The sequence below is a fragment of the Capra hircus genome, chromosome 19 (assembly GCF_001704415.2).
Source record: "Capra hircus breed San Clemente chromosome 19, ASM170441v1, whole genome shotgun sequence".
Taxonomy (NCBI): domain Eukaryota; kingdom Metazoa; phylum Chordata; class Mammalia; order Artiodactyla; family Bovidae; genus Capra; species Capra hircus.
Window position 1 is genome coordinate 57,269,531 of NC_030826.1, and position 15,949 is coordinate 57,285,479.

Below are 15,949 nucleotides of genomic sequence, written 5' to 3' on the forward strand. Positions count from 1 at the left end.
GGACACAACTGAGCAACTGAACGATAATCCCCAGTCGGCAAAGCACAGCCTGCGGGGTGAATCAGGCCCTCTGTTTCTGTACAGCCTGGAACCTAAGGGTGACTTTTTTTTAAAGGTTGTGAAGAAAAAAAGAAAAACCCAATGTAGTATTTTTTGACACATGGACATGAAAATTCCAACGCTTATAAATAGTTCCACTGGAACGGGGCCAAGCTCATCATTTACATTTCCTGTCTAGGACTGTGCTCACGCTTACGACGGCGTGATGGCAGAGTTGAGTAGCTGCAACACAGACCAGATGGCCTGCAAAGCCAAAAATATTTACTGTTTGGGTTTCTATAGAAAATGCTTGCTGGTCCCTGGTGGGGATGGCTGGATGCTGGTTAAGTGTGACAGAGGCCAAATGGGGAGCATGGGTGCTGGGGGAGCTGCTGAACTCTTGTTAAGTAGGGGTTCTGTGTCCAGTGCTACGCCTTGGGGCTCAGTGGTGGATAATCTGCCTGCAAGTGCAGGAGAAACAGGAGACGTGGGTTCGATCCCTGGGCTGGGAAGATCCCTTGGAGAAGGAAATAGCAACCCACTGCAGTATTCTTGCCTGGGAAATCCCATGGACAGAGGAGCCTGGCGGGCCACAGTCCGTGGTGTCCCAAAGAATTGGACACCACTGGGCATGAGGCTTCCCTCCGGAGCGCTAGGCTGGGGTGGTGCTGGCAGGGGAGGAGGGCGACCCCTGCTGGTCCCCTGTGGGACAGCTGATGGCAGCGGGGATGTGATCGTCTGCACTGGGGAACTCACAAGCGCATTTCTAACTTCCATCCAAAGGGATGCTTTCGGCAATTAAGCTGTAAAACAAGGCCATTCACAGCCTGAACACCTGGCCAGGCCCTCTGCCGTCTGTGTAAAGCCGCCTTGTCTGTACACGGGGTGTCTGTACACAGGGGGTGTCTGTACACAGGGGGTGTCTGTACACAGGGGGTGTCTGTACACAGGGGGTGTCTGTACACGGGGTGGGGGTGGGGCGTTCTGCAGTATTTTCTCCTGGCTTCACTTTATCTGCAGCTTGTCAAGCAGCCCCTGGGTTCCATACGTCCTCCTGCCTGGGAACCCTGCGAGCCCCGCTCCCTGACAAGAGTGCCTGCCTCCTCATCCTCAGACGAGGCCCCATGAGTCAGGGGCCGCCCACTGCCTGGGGCTCAGGTGCTGGAGTGGGGCCTGTGCTACAGGGTGAGTGATGATGGGGCTGGGCTGTTGCTGGGCTGAGGACGAGGGGAGGGGTGTTAGCAGCAGGTTAAGAAGCCAGACTCAGGTTTTGGTGAATTAAGAGAGAGTGGGGCAATTTGGCTGGTAAACCAAATGTTCCAATTGTAAGGTCTCAACCTTACTGTATTTGCTTCCCCTGCCAGACAGACTTTCTTTCTTTAAAAGGCTAACAAGTTAAACATCTTTCAGGCCCTGTTTTGCTGCCCAATGATCCCTTGAGTTATTCATACATAATGGTCCTAAGATGTGGTGGGGGGAGGGGGCAGCTTGGTAAGGAAGGGAATGTCACCCATCTTACATTTTTTAAGGAATTCATTTTATTTTTGGCTGTGCTGGGTCTCCACTTGCGGCGAGCAGGGGCTCCTCTCTGGCTGCGGAGCTTGGCCTTCTCATCGCGGAGGTTCCTCTGGCTGCGGAGCTCGGGCTCTAGGCCCGGGGGCTCAGTAGTTTCCCACACAGGCCTAGTTGCCCCGCGGCCTGTGGGGTCTTCCTGGATCCGGGATTGACCCTGTGTCCCCTGCATTGGCAGGCAGATTCTCAACCACTGGACCACCAGGGAAGCCCACACCTGGCCTTTCTTGGTTGCTATCTTTGGTTCATCAGGAAGAAAACCATCATGTTTTACACCTTCAAGAGACAGACTCTAAATTATTATCCTCTGCATTCTGTTTTGCAAGACAGCAGTATTGCTGGGATGAGAGGTGAGAGGGGCATGGGGCTTGCCCTCTGCACACAATGGCTGTCCTCTTTACGGTCCAACCCTGTTCTCTGGGTTAGCGATGCTGGGCGTGGATCTCAAGGCCTTTCTCAGGCCAAACGAGGAACTTCATTTAAGAGTAGAAGCCAGGTTCCTCAGTAAGCCAGCTAACGGTCTCCTATGGTGCCCGAGACAATTCGGCATTTTTTTTTCTCTTGGGATGTGAATTTACAAAAAGTCACACAGTTAAGTTTTTCTCTTTTAGTGTTGAAAGATGAGCTGTTATGCCAGTAAAAGTCAACTGGTAAGAATCATTTAAAAAAAAGACCCCACATTGGTCTGGGGAACTGGAGGACCTTCTATGTATAGTGAAGACGCCGGAAGGCCGTGCTGGGCCCTGTCCTCAGCGAGCCTGCTGCCCCCTAACCAGCACAGGAGAGGCCGAAGCAGCCTGCTTCCCGCTTCCTCTTCTCCTGTAAGTGAGCGAGCTGCTGAAGACACAGCAGGAATGGGGGCTCACTGTCCGTGGCAGCGAGTTAGTCATAGAGCAGTGGAGCGCCTTGCGTGCACAGCCAGCTTGAGGGTGCAGCTCACACCTGTGTGCAGCCCACTCGGCTCCCCGTGGCCGCACGCACGCCGCTCCCGGGCACATCCGCTGCATGTGGCCTGAGCTGCTGCTGTAAACTGGCGGTTAAATCAAGTTTCTTTTGCACAACAGCTGCTTCCCTGGACAGCTTCCCTAAATTCAGGATTTGATCCTGTGCTCATCTTACGTGAGGGATCACGGGGCCAGGGAGGGGAGGTAGATGGTACCAACGAGGCTTGCCCCAGGAGGTGAGGAAGTGAGGTGGGGCAGCAAGCACTGTGTGATCTGTGTCATCGTCTAAGTCAGCCCCTGGGCAGCCTAACCCCCGGGGCGAGGGGCAGGGAGGCCAGGCCAGGCCGCTGGAGGAAGAGGGGCGGTGTGAAGGGACCAGGCCTGCCGGTCTTGCAGACACAGGCAGCGGCCTCGTCCCACTTGGTGGGAGGGGAGAGGGCGGGGGGCAAGGTCGTCCAAGAGCACACTGGCCCAGCAGACAGCTCCTCCCTGGGTGGGTTATGTGACACACGGCACGCAGCCAGACCACCAACCTTCTCAAGCCTGCACCCTCTCTCTAGGGGAGTGTGACGGCTGCTTTGGCCTCCCTGGGTGGTCGTGAGCGGGCGGCAGGTGAAGAACGGTGCATGGGGCTTGGCTGATGAAAGCAAGCACCTGGGTGGTAGCCAGGGTTTGGCTGGATGGAGGTGGGGCCTCTTGCTGGATTCCAGTTCAGGATGTGGACGCAGGACGAGGCCATAGGAGGAGGTGTCGGCAAAGGTGGTGGTGTTTCGTTCCTACTATGTTGAGACTTCTCATCTCACCCAATCTCTGCAGAGCAGGTGTAACTGTCCCCGTTTTATGGCCTGGAACAAGGAGGCTCCGGTTAAGTTAGGTCACTTGTCCAAGAACAGACGTGCTACTTATCTCACAGGTGAGTGTCCAGCAGAGGCACGTAACCAGAACAGAGGAATATTTTTTAGAAATATCTTTGTTATGAAGAGTGGCAGTAGTAATATGTAGGAGCAACACTGTGTCGGAGGAGAAGCAGGTATTAAAAGTAACTTAGGGTTACCAGGTAAAGGTAAGGTAAGGAAGTTACCAGGTAAGTCACAGGTAGGTCACCAGGTAAACCAGGTAACTTAGGTAAACCAGGAAAGGAAGGCGTGATAAAGAAGTGACAGCAGATAGGGCTTCCCATAACATAAAACACTCCACTTGTGATACAACAAAATGATTTCATTTGCAATAGCTGAGAATTTTTATATATATAGAAAAACATACTCTCTCCACTAAAGGCAGGATTAATCTCAAGTGGGCAGCAGGGACACCCGCCGTTTCCCTGGCCACGCGAGTTACAGCAGGGTGGTCAGGTGCTGTGGTACACGGGTGGGTGACGGGACCTGCCCTGGAGTCCAGGACGGGGGAGCCTGGGTGTCACCGTGGCCTCAGCTGTGGATGCTTCCATATCCTGGTGACAGGACCTGCCCTGGAGTCCAGGACGGGGGAGCCTGGGCATCACCATGGCCTCAGCTGCAGCGGCGGAGGGGACGTGGGTTCTCAGGCTGCGTTTCCTGGCACGTGGCTGGAAGCTGTGGTGGGAATTCATGCAGCCGCTCTGGAAGCGGAATCTACGCGCTGCTGCTCATCCCGGGAAGCTCCCACTAATGCACTGGTTTCTTTACAGTAGTGAGGAAAACGATCTCAACAGGTACTGAGTTCAGAAAGGCTCCTCCTGAAACATGTCCCAGCCCTGAACGCTTTAGGGCGGACCCCGGGTGGTCTTCATCCCTCCGACGGAGGAGCTCGTGAGGTCCTGCTGGCCCAGGGCAGGGGTCGGCAGGCTTTCTGTGGAGCCACGTTCAGCGCTGCAGGCTCTTCCGTCTCTGCTGTGACGGCCAGCCGGCACCTCACCAGCAACCCGGGCTGTGTCCCCGAGACCTCACGTGTGAAGAGGCCCGCGCTGGCTCATGCCTGTGGGCTCTCGTGGTCTGCGGACCCTGCTGGGGCGGGAGAGGACCTGCGCAGAAGTCATTCCCACCCACCTCTGCACCAAGCGGCTCTGACCCAGAGTGACGCAAAGGGGGAGCTGCGGGAGGGCCTCCTCCCCGCGCATCTCCTGGGGCATTTACAAAGGCAGGCCACAGAGCCCTTCCAGAGGGGCTTCTGGTGACGTTCTCAGGCGCACTGACCTCTCTCTATTTTAGTTATACCTATACCACACTCTTCCTCAGCTGTGAAGTCTTCCTTGTGGACAATCCCAGTACCCCTTTCTCCTTACCCAGGAGAATCTGATGCAGAATTATACCCCCACTGGGGACAATCAGAGAGGGTGGGGAGGCAGGGGACTGAAGAACAGAAAAGGGAGATAAAGCCAGTATCGAGTTCTCGGGAGAGAGGTGCAAATGTGTGAGAGCTGGCTTTACAACAGCACACCCGCTTTCTTGTAGTTCTGGAGGAGTGGGGGCAAATGCGTGTTCTGGCTTGAGGATCACAAGCAAAGCTAAGACCCAGACAGACTCACTGGTCCAATAGGGGCTCATGTGTATCCGAGACATAATCAACTTTTGATACTAGAAAAGGATCAGAAAACCTTATCCATCCGTGCGATCTACACTGGATTTCCACAATGCCTTTATCCAAGTTATTGTCTAGGGTCCAAAGCAGAAGTCATAAAACTAGAACAACGTGGAATATTTTGACCAGGGAAGAAACCCCCAAACCCACCCTCCTTACGTAGCCCTAACGAAGTGGGAGGAATATGTGAATATTTCACTCAGCTTCTTGGGGGGTGCAGGGATCGGATTCTGAAACGCTTCCAGGAAGAGCTGAGAAGCAGAATCCACTTGCTTACTGCTACAGTCACTGCAGATGTGGAAAAGATGATTTAACATTCTGTGGAGTGTGCTGTTTTAATCAGCTTAAAAGAAAAAGAAAAATCACCCGCCAAGGATTTTTCAGAGGCTCACCTGCAACTCTGAACCCACCCTCTGCTTGTTCCTCACAGCTGCTGAGAGCTGGTCAAGGATCCAGAGGAGCCCACCCACCCCCAAGGGAAAGGGTCCGACGTGAGCTGACTTCCAGCCACTTCAGATGCTCTTCTGAACCAGTATCCGGCAGAGACGAACAGCACGATGCCAAGATACAGAGAACAGTTTTGGGGAGAAATGATTTAGAATTGGGATTATTTTTACCGAGAATGAGGAAACAGCTATTTTAAATTTTTAACGATGAACTCCTGTCATCTCCCTGTCTCCCTGAATAACATCCGCCTTTACTATTAAACAACCTCAAGTTTTTCTCCAAAACTTTCAGTCGCTTTTGAGAACAAGCCAAAAGAAATATCCATAGAGAACCAGACCTGTCCAAATTAAAAAAAAACACCTGGCTCCTCCAGAATGGTCGGGCTCCAGCCATTTTATTCTCTGCCCCCTCCCTGCCCGCTGTGCAGTTTCCGCCGTCCTCACTCAGAGCGCCAGAGCCTTCCGGGGTGTCCAGGTCAGCGCTGATTACGCCAGCGCTGCAGCTCTTGGGACAAACAGAGACAAACATAAGGGTCTATGAGGCAGTTCCCTGACGGCTTCTACCTCTTGCCCCTGAAGATTATCCCCCTGTATTTGTTTTATAAATTTAGAAATAAAGTCTTAGGTACAGGGGTAAGTTTCTGCCTCACTTTCCTCAATTTAAAGATGTGAAACAGAAACTCCAGCATCACCTGAGTGGTCTCTTTTTCAGGGGAGCCTTTTTCCCTGTGAAACGACGTGGGATTTCAGGCATCGTGATCAGAAAGGAATTCCTTTCTCACGGATGGCCACGTGTATGAGACGTCGGTGGGAAGCTGTGGCTGGCTAGTCAGGATGTGAGAACTTGCTGCAGACGTGATGCACGTCTTGACCCACACCCTCTGTCCTGGCACTGAATTAGTCGCCAAGCCTAGCTAAGGGTCAAACCTGACATTCTGGAAGTCTGTGAATTCTACTGGCCTCTAGTGTTAATAATGATCTTACACTTTTGCACTGAAAATTTTCATCTGAAAGCATTTGGATTTTGTCTGTTGTGGAAGAATACTGGGCCTTTTCTGATTTCTTCAATACAATAATACTTTTTAAAAGTGAGCAAATGTTATCTGGAATTAAAAGAGCGGTGCAATCCAGGCATTTTCCTTCTGGTAAGATCTGGAGCAAGCTGAAATGCATAACTAGAACGGTGGTGGTTCTCTTTAATGTTAAAAGTACGTTAAATAAAACAGCTCTCAGCCTTAGACACACTGACAAGTGACAGCTGCGTTTGCTTCTCATCTCTTAGGATATAAAGCTGTTTGGTTTCCATCCTAAAAAGTAGTTCTTAGCAATCAGAAAGTCACCAAAGAGGAGAGCCCTGATCTTCCAACAGGCAAACAGCTTTACTGAGAAAGCGCACCCGATCTCCTGCGACCATCGTCGAGGGAGCAGGAGAGCGGCTATGTAAACTCTAGTCAAATCTGATCAAGGACATTAGAACCAAAACCTCCAATAAAAAACCCCAGAGCCTCGGGCAACAGCTTGTTCATTGGGGCGTGTCAGACAATGCCAAACTGAAAAATGAAAACGCAGTTCAGAGGAGCCCTCAGCGGTGCACGTCATGGCTGTGGCCTGCTGCTGAGGATGCAGAGTGAGGCTTACTCAGATGCTTGAAGCTCCAGCTGCAGCAGAGGACGAAGCAGCCGGTGAAGAGCAAGGTGAGCCCGCCAACTCCGCTCCTCACACTGGTGCGGCACCGGATCCAGCCTGTTGGCAGAGAAGCAGGGCTCACGTTAGAGGGCAGGCCACTGGGCCCTTGTCTGCAAGGGACTCAAGTCACCCGGTCAGCTCAGGCAAAGGAATTGCTGCGCGAGGAATTTACATACCACTGTGTTATATATGTGTGTTTTAAACAAACGAAAAGGCGAAAACCAAAAGAGCTTAATTTTAATCAATTTCAATTAGTCACTCTTATTTTGGGAGTCTGGTTAAAAGTTTCACGGGGAGGAGCTGAATACGAGTGGTCTTGCAGCTGAGCCTTCCTCGCTTGAGGACAGCAGAGGTGGGCAGGTACTGAAAAAAAATGAAACCTGTTTGATAAACGGCAGCTGTCTCACTTCAGTGCTTTAATTGCGTCAGACTCCAGGATGAAGAAAGGCAGGGAGGAAGATGGGAAGCTCACATGCCGTCCTTTTCTAGTTCTCGAGCTGGGCTGTGACAGCCCTGGCTGAAGGAAGAGAAAGTCTGAAACCAGCAAGAGAGCCCCGCAGGCGTGACTCGGGCCTCACCTGTGTGGACAGCTCCCAGGAGCCTCCTGAGAGAGGAGCTGGCCGGTGCTTCCAAGCTCCTCACGGCCGTCGCGCTTCTTTCCAACCAAGGAACTAGGGTTCCAAACAGAAGTCACTGTGACAGCTCATCTAAATCCGTCCTCTTCCCCAGCACTCGGTGCCCGAGGTCCCCAGGGCGAGGCTGCGGGAAAAGTACACGCCAAGTCGTGGGTGACGGTCTGCCCTGGGCTGCGGACGTGTGAGCACCGGAGGCCAAACCACCTAGTCGGCGCCGAGAAAAGGTTCTTCGGCAGACTAAGGGGCCGGAGGGATCGGGACCTGGATCATCTCTCATCTGATGAATATAGCACCCAGATGACCCCTGGGACAGGCTTGGTGAGTTACTTCTACTTCCTCTCGCCTGCTGAACACCTTCTCAGCAAACAGCACGGCTTGCTACTGTCCTGGTGATTACTCGTTACTATGCCGACTGCTGACAGGCCTACTGTATCGGCCCATCACAACCGCTGATCAGCACATGCTTCTTATTTATGTTCGATATGAGAATAACTAAGGCAGAACCAGGAAGGCAGGTTTCTGCTGTGTACTTACAGTTCCCCTGCCCTTGCGGCTATCCACGTTTAATGACAGGCTGGGAATCGCTACTATTGCTGGTTCTCTGGTCTCGGTTTGGTTCATCAGGATAAAGTGTAAATTAAATATTTACAACTGGTTTGGCAGGTGTGGTGAAGTTGCTGCAGATGTAAAAATACTATGCAAATGATCATCCATTTATTAAAAATGACAAGCACCATGCTGGCTTCTCAGAAACCACACAAAAGCTATCTCTCTGGCAAGCTGAAGATTCACATCTTAGAAAACAGAGCACGGCAAACCCATCCAGCTTGGAAAAATGGCTCAGCTCTGGGAAGCCTGCAACGGCACCACCTCTCCCTGGAGTGTCAGGACCCCAGCGGCTCCCAGGGTCTTCTCCAGCCGGCTGAGCCCGCTCACTTCATTCCAGGTCCAGGCACTTGATGCGGATGACGTCAGTTGAGGCCTAGAGCTGGGATATGTAAGCAGCCCGCGGCTGGGAGAGCCCAGGCCCAAGCCCACAGGGGTCCTGCTGGAGCTCTTTTCCGTGACTCCCTGCCTACTGCCCTGATGCTCTGGGTTCTGACCTCCATCCCTGAGGAATGGTCATGAGCCTGGGGCTGTTGCGCACGGCCGGCCTCTGCCACCTCACCCCCGACACTGCTCTGCAACTGGCCCCACTGGGACGGGGTTCCGCTAACACAGACATCAGAAACCCGCAGCCACGGTCTGTGCCTTAACCGTTCCCATCACCCCTCTGGCCTGGCTATAACCCCAGAGGCATGGCTCGACTCACCTCTCATTCTCAGGCTACTGGTTACTCACACGTGCTTCCCTTCAACACCCCCTTTTACGGGCTCCTCTGGTCGACAAGGGGACCTAGCCCCGGCCCGTCAGACTTCTGCTCAGGTTCTGATTCCCACCGCTCCCTGCCCGTTCCCCACAGGCGCCCCTCCTCAAAGCCCTCACATGGACACCCTACTGATGGCAGCCCCGTGTGCAGGTTAGAGAATAGCCTTTATTTAGTGGTTTCTGGGCCTTTGAAAACCCAGGACCCGACAAGGTTTTCCTACTTGACCTTCTGGTCTCCCCATCAGGCAAGGTTTGTTTTTTGTAGTTACACAAACTGTGTTTTGGTTTCTTTCCCCTAAACCACCTTCTCCCTGCCAGTATGAGAACAGTCCACTGCTGGGTGCCAGGGGCCTGCATCAGCGCCAGCATCCAGCAGCTCTTCTCAGACGTGGCTCATCTTCAGAGACACCGAGGACACGTCTGGAAGTAGGTTCTGAGGCTTTACTTCAGATCATTCTCTGGGCATGACGGCTAGGAATCATAAATGACCATGTGACACTTTTACCTGTCCAGATTGGGAACAGATCTCTCAAACCTCCTGCCCTGAAGCCAAAGCACTGGAATTCTGCCAAAGGCCCAGCCGGCGCTCTCAAGGCGGCTGGTGGACTGCTGAGGGATCTCAGACCCTGGGCCCTGTAGAGTCTCCTGAGATCGAAATCTTGGACTTTTGAAATCCACTTTCTCTCAGGCCAGGAAATGACTCCTCCTGGTAGTTACATCCATGAGCATCTATCTCCCCGAAGCTCCTCGTGCCGGTGAATCCCACAGGCTCATTTCCCTCACTCCTGATTTAGCGAAGCCCAGCTCGGGGTGCCCTCAGACGGCCACACCCGGGTCTCCAAGCACAGTCACTTTTCTCTGGCCACGAGAGTGTCTCACTTTACCCTGCTTCATCAAGCTGAAGGCCTCGGGTGCCTTTCGGTCGGGCAACCCCCTCACCTGGGTCTGCTTGGGTACCTGATATGTGAGGACTAGCTGTGCGCTGGGGCTGCCCTCTGAACGAAAAGTAAGTGACTACAGCCCAGAGCCCAACAGCCCAGCAGGAGAAACGCTGCCTGGAAACGCCTAGCAGAGACCCAAGTGACCTTCGAGACTGACTGAACCCTGGGCCAGTTACTCACCCTCTCTGAAACTCAGTTTCCTCATATGTAAAAGGGGTAAGAGCCATCTTCCAGGACTGGCATAAGATCACTTAAGGTAACTGAGGCAAACGCACAGGTATCCTAGCACATACAGTTACCTCAGGAACTATTACTCCACTGGCCCTGCCTATAAGTACCAAGGGACGAATGCCTTCCGAGAGAGGAGGAAGGCTCATCCGAGGTCTTGCCTGAGCCAGAGCCTATATGGCCCAAGCTCCTCCGCAAAGACTGCCTGCAAATTCAGCTTCAATCTGTGGCTGTCAGGGACAGCCACTGCTGGGTGAGGTTATAACACTTTCTGAGAAGCCACGCCCCTTTTCAATCCTTGTAGATTCCATGGCCTTGAAGTCCTTGGGCAAACGACAAACTAAATCTTGACTTTAACTGAAGGGTCACTAGGGTCTCCTCTGGCATCTCCTGTTCGTTCACTGGCAGCATCGAAGTCTGAACATTAATGGTGGAGCTCACTTCAACGGTTTTTGGTTTATAACAGAATCAGAGGCCATGTGATGGCCACACATTCCCCGATACAGAAACCCAAACTGAGCTCGCATCGCAGGCTGTGACCAATAGACGAGAACAAAATCCTTCTCGGCCACAACTCTGGAAGCGCAGACTGCCCACTTCTGGCCACACCCCTCCCCCGATCTCAGCGGCTCGTCCTCGACCCCCCACCTCCGCTGCCTTGACTGCCCTGCCTCCCAGGTCAGCTTTAACCCCAGCCCGCCCCCAAACCAAACACCCCATCTGCTGCCAGAGCCGCCAGGTGCTGTCTGACCACATGCCCAGAACCCATTTTCTGCCCAACCTGGTCCTGAAATCTAAGCACAGCAGACCCTGAAGTCTTTATGCTTCTCCTGAGTCTGTCAGCATGGAAACCCACCCAGTTTCTAGAAGAGGCTGTCCCTCTTCCAAGTGTAGAGGGTCAAGTGTTAATCAGCATTGCCGGCCAGCCTGCTGTAGTCCTGCCTTCAGCTCTTGGTGGAGGGGAGGGGAGAATGATGAACCATTCTTAAAACTGACCCCTGGGAGCAGGAAGTCATGTTCTGAGAGCAGTGACAAGTGCGGGGCCCTGGAATACGAGGGTACAGAGGATGCTAACCCATAAACTCAGAAGGCATGGAGCCACCTGGACGAGCTTACTCCTGAGCGTGCTTACCTTGGGACAGTCTCTCACCCTGGGGACTGATGACAAGCAGGGGCTTCTGGGCCACAGTGCTCCAACGCTGGGGCCTCTCTGGCAGCACACCGAGGCCAAGATAACCAGAATAGAGCTCTGGAAACCACTCCAGCCCCAGGGCGCTCGACAGGGTCTGACCGGCCAAGGGGCTTCTGGAAGCATGGTGCTGGGCTGAACATGCAGACTGCAGCCCCTGGGGGCGCGATGCTGGGGGCTGAGAGCCCAGCTTAGCTGTCAGAGAAGCCCACTCCTCACCCGCCGTCAACGCCTTCACAGCAGGGACTCGATTCCGGCTGCCGGCTTCTGCTTTCTCTTCCTGGAGAAATTTTACAGCGAGAGAGGTGGGACTCTGGTTACGTGACTGTGCTAGAGGGAGACGCTCAGGGCAAGTTGTCCCCATTAGCGGGAGCAAGTGTAAACCGGAACCTCTGTCTCGAGGTTTCTTCTCTGTGACTGAATCATGGCTCAGGGAAGCCCAATCCTGCCTTTCTGTCACAGATACACTTTTCTCTGCACCTCCTTGGCTCCCATATGTCTCTGCTCCAAGGTGGAGTGCTTTCCCCTGGTTCTCCCTGCCCTGGCTTTTACCTAAGGGGTTAAGTTTAAAAGCAGCAATCTGTGATTCTGCACTCTTTGCCACAGTCCTGAAGTCTCTATCAGTAGAGACTCCTAAGAGGTGATCCTCGGCCTTGGAGTCTCTTTCTCTGCCTGATGACGACATGCTTCCTCTTTGAACCCTGTGACTGCAATTCACAGGAGACCTATGACCATCACCAAGAGGTGCACTGAATAATTCTACGAGGTTCTGTCCTGAGGCATCCACCCTGTCCAATCTTAAATCAGCTGAAGTGGCTTGCACATCATTAAGGCAGGCTGAAGAATATTTCCTATCGTGATTCGACCGAGAAGGTGCCACTGGGCCAGGAGGTAAAGGTGCTTCAATTTCTGAAGGGTTGTTTCTACTTTCTCCTGATTGAGGCAAAGCTTTGGCAAGTTCTTTTGTAGAACTGGTGTTTGCTGACGCAGAAAACTGAGCTGTAGTTTCTCCCTGGAAAGCAACCTTTGGTTTAGTATCCTTTAACATTTTGAGGGAGGGCTTAACTTGACTCTTGATGTCTTCATCAGCTTTTTTATGACTTGCTTTTTCCAAACCAACAGCTCGTGCTGAAGGGGACTTGACTGTCCGTTCTGAATTGTTCCCTTTCAGTTCCAGATTTCTTTTCTTACTGTCTGTCCCTAACTCTTTCTCTTTTGCTTTAACTGAGTCTCTGATTGGCATTTTGATTTTTTTACCACGTGTGAGTGTAGCTGTCTCACACTGATGAATTTCTTGATCAGCAGGCATAGTTGCTCCTAGCATCTTACAGTGCGGCAAGTGGGATTTCAATCGTTTAAATGGCTTCTTACAGTAAGGACACAGTTCCATCCCGGGTGAAACAGCACTCTCCTATTCCTGAAACAGACAAACGCAAGGAGATAGGAAGCATAGAGTCTGTAAATACTCACGCCTTAGTTAGGTGTCATACCTTTTAAATTCATTTGAAATAAGCCAGGCTAAAAGACATTTTAAAACATTTATTTTGATTCATTCTTTTTCTTCTATACGTATAAAACAGACACAGTTGGACTTTAAGGTCAATGTTCCTGACTCCATTTCTTCCTGTTATTTCAGATTTTTTAAGGTCTTCTAGGAATCAATCATTACAAAAGATGACCAAAGGGGTTTTTCTACATCCCTAACTAGGAGGCGAGCCAGGCAAAAGGACTTATATCTAGTGAATTGATGGTTAGTGGAAGGAAAAGGTGTCCAAAATGCCAGCCAGAATGAAATATTTGCTATTTAACTTTGTAGCAAGGCAACTGGATAACACATGAGTGTAAAGAAATTGTTATAAAACACATCATTCAAGGGAAGAAAGTTGAAGACTAAAAGACTATAGCAGTATGTATAGAAAAATCCATGCGGTGCAAGAAAGCATTAGAACTTTAGGTAACTTCAATTACCTAAGCATGAAAAACGAGAATGCTACTAACACATCAGTAACATGCATACACACACACACACACACAGAAGTATGGCTAATGTAAGTAATACATAAATGGAGGGAAGATGGTCCTAATTTTTTTTACTCGGTTTGTACGACAATGGATTAATGGGAAATTTGTTTAGTTTGACACTTGAAATTTATGCCATATAACATTGAAAAAAAAACCCCTTAAACTCTGCACTTCTACTGGCTTCTAGGGGGGACTGGCTTGATCCCTAGTTGGGGAACTAAGATCCCACGTGCTGTATGTTGCCGCCAAAAAAATGAAAAATACTTAAACCACATACCATTGGTGCCTCTGTTATACTCTCCAGTCAGGAAAAGGTAGTATTTCATTCCAAAGCTCAGATGAAAGTTATTTGTTTACATTTCTTATTCAATTACGTTCCAGAGGGTAGGGAAAAGGTAGCTCCTGGGCACAGCTGTATTCTCAGAACTGAGCACTGGGCCTGGCCCTCGCCAACCCATTTATTAGAGCAACCAACACACCCTGTCCTACATGAAGTCAAGCAAAATAAAACTCTTCTGCCAATAGACTTTATAGGAATTTTTCTTACTTTGGAAGTACCCCTTAGACAATATAATAAATGTTGTGGACCATTTGGGCTTCCCAGGAGGCTCAGTGGTAAAGAATCTGCCTGCCATTGCAGCCGCAAGTTCAATCCCTGTGGAGATCCTCTGGAGAAGGAAAAGGCAATCAACTCCAGGATTCTTGCTGGGATAATCCCATAGACAAAGGAGCCTGGCAGGACACAGAACACGGGATTGCAAAGAGTCAAACAGGGCTAAGCACACATATACAGGGACCATTTATTTATAAAAAAACACACCACGGAAGTCAGTGCACGGGCCTTGGACTAATGATTTTAGAAGGGGATTGAGACCTCTGTTAGAGGTGTCTGCCTACATGCTCTCCATCCTCAAACCTCCTGAGATCTTTCCTGTACCGTGGAGCTATAACGTCTCAACGCGGGTGCCTTAATGTTACTGAGTCCAAGCTCGTCTGGTTCATTGCACAACAGGCCAATGAATCCAGAGGAACTGTTGGTACAAGGACCAGTGACGTTGTCTGGAAAGCCAGCAGGCTGAGAAGATGGTGGATTTGTGTCCCAAAGAACCATGCTGCCAGTTACAATTCAGGCCTCTTTAACCCTCAAAGGGGAGGGAGGAAAGTCAAACACTTCCTGGTTCCCATCACCCTGCGGAAGGGGTGTGTTCATTTCCTGCGCCTGCAGTCATTCCCACGTGAGCCCGGTTAGGCTGTTTCCTTGGAGCTAAACAGAGGTATTTTAGCTTCAAGCTCATAACCTGGGAGGTAGGATTCCCAGAGGTGGGCCATTAGGTATAATTTGAGATTATACGTAGCATCCTTCTAGGGATTAATTTGCGCTAGAAAACAAAGGTCCTTCCCTATTACATTAACTACTTTCTCACCTGAGTTTTTGTAGAAGGATGCTAATTTTGCGATTGTTTCTCCTGTGTCTGCACGCTCCACGACCGCCGTTAGCCAGGCGGGCAGGGTGAATTCGATGTTAAGGTCAGCCTCTGGAAGACACAATTAGGGCAGTCACTCGAGGGAATGAAATGAATGAGAGGAACAAACTATTGGGGCAAATCCAAAACAACGGGGGTCACCAGTAGGGCACTTCTACCTGGGGGTCCTGGAGAGCAGACGTGTGACCAGCCTCCTGGGCACCGGGCTGACCTCAGAGCCCTCCCTCCCGCGCCCTCCAGTGGGCTTTTCGCCCCCCTCTCCCTTGCTTTTTCAGGAGAGCGGTCGGGCGGCTTCCAGGGAGTTGGGTGGGACCACCGAGCAGCTCCGGCCGGCCGCCCCGCAGTCTCCCCCAGCCCCGGGCGCCGGGGCGCCGAGCCTTCGGCTTCAGAAAGCCCTCCCCTCACTCTCCTCTCGCCTCCACATCCGCGCCCAGGCCTACAGCGGAGGCCACAGACAGCACCGCCGCCTGTGGAAACTCCGCCCGGGCGGCGTCTCACCTCGCGAGACACAAAAAAGCCAGGAACTCCCGCGACCAGCTTCCTCAGCGCAGCCCACGCGACGCGGCCCAACTCCCTGGACTAGGCCCCGGGGCAAGCCGTCTACACGACTGCCTGATGCTTCTCCGCTATTTTTTTTAAACTATGGCTTCACAGGGATCTAAATCAAAGACTTGTACCATATGATTATGACACGGTTTAATTTCACTGAAGCCTGGCTGGACTCACGCCGGCCGTCTCGGCTGCGAACAGGCAAAAGCCCGGGCCACCTCTAACGAGGTCCTCTTTCCCAGAGGCTCCTGGTCGCTCCTCCCCACCCCCCGAGCCCGCCTCTTCCTGTG

At 51.8% G+C, this 15,949-nt stretch overlaps 1 protein-coding gene across 7 annotated transcripts; it reads right to left on the bottom strand.

The window, feature by feature from the left end:
• Positions 2,755 to 15,768, bottom strand: C19H17orf80 (chromosome 19 C17orf80 homolog). 7 transcript variants are annotated; one of them, XM_005694463.3, is made up of 6 exons: positions 15,609 to 15,759; positions 15,051 to 15,161; positions 11,548 to 13,021; positions 7,822 to 7,914; positions 7,196 to 7,300; positions 2,759 to 3,400 (listed from the first exon to the last, which is right to left on the bottom strand). In XM_005694463.3, the coding sequence occupies exons 3-6, from the start codon at positions 12,992 to 12,994 to the stop codon at positions 3,267 to 3,269; spliced, it is 1,779 nt and encodes a 592-aa protein (XP_005694520.2). In that variant the 5' UTR covers positions 12,995 to 13,021; positions 15,051 to 15,161; positions 15,609 to 15,759; the 3' UTR covers positions 2,759 to 3,266. The 7 variants fall into 7 exon arrangements, 6 of the variants coding, with proteins under 6 accessions (XP_017919387.1, XP_005694521.2, XP_005694520.2 ...); XM_018063897.1 differs by having other exon boundaries at positions 15,269 to 15,759; XR_001296935.2 differs by lacking the exon at positions 2,759 to 3,400 and adding an exon at positions 5,924 to 6,062 and having other exon boundaries at positions 7,822 to 8,002; positions 15,269 to 15,746.

Coding starts and splice junctions, on each gene's coding strand:
- C19H17orf80 (XM_005694464.3), bottom strand. CDS start 12,994: ATGGAACTGTGTCCTTACTGTAAGAAGCCATTTAAACGATTGAAATCC. Junction 7,915..11,547: donor GGGTGAGAGACTGTCCCAAG/GTAAGCACGCTC, acceptor TTGGAACCCTAG/TTCCTTGGTTGGAAAGAAGC. Junction 7,301..7,821: donor CCTGGGAGCTGTCCACACAG/GTGAGGCCCGAG, acceptor CTCTGCCAACAG/GCTGGATCCGGTGCCGCACC.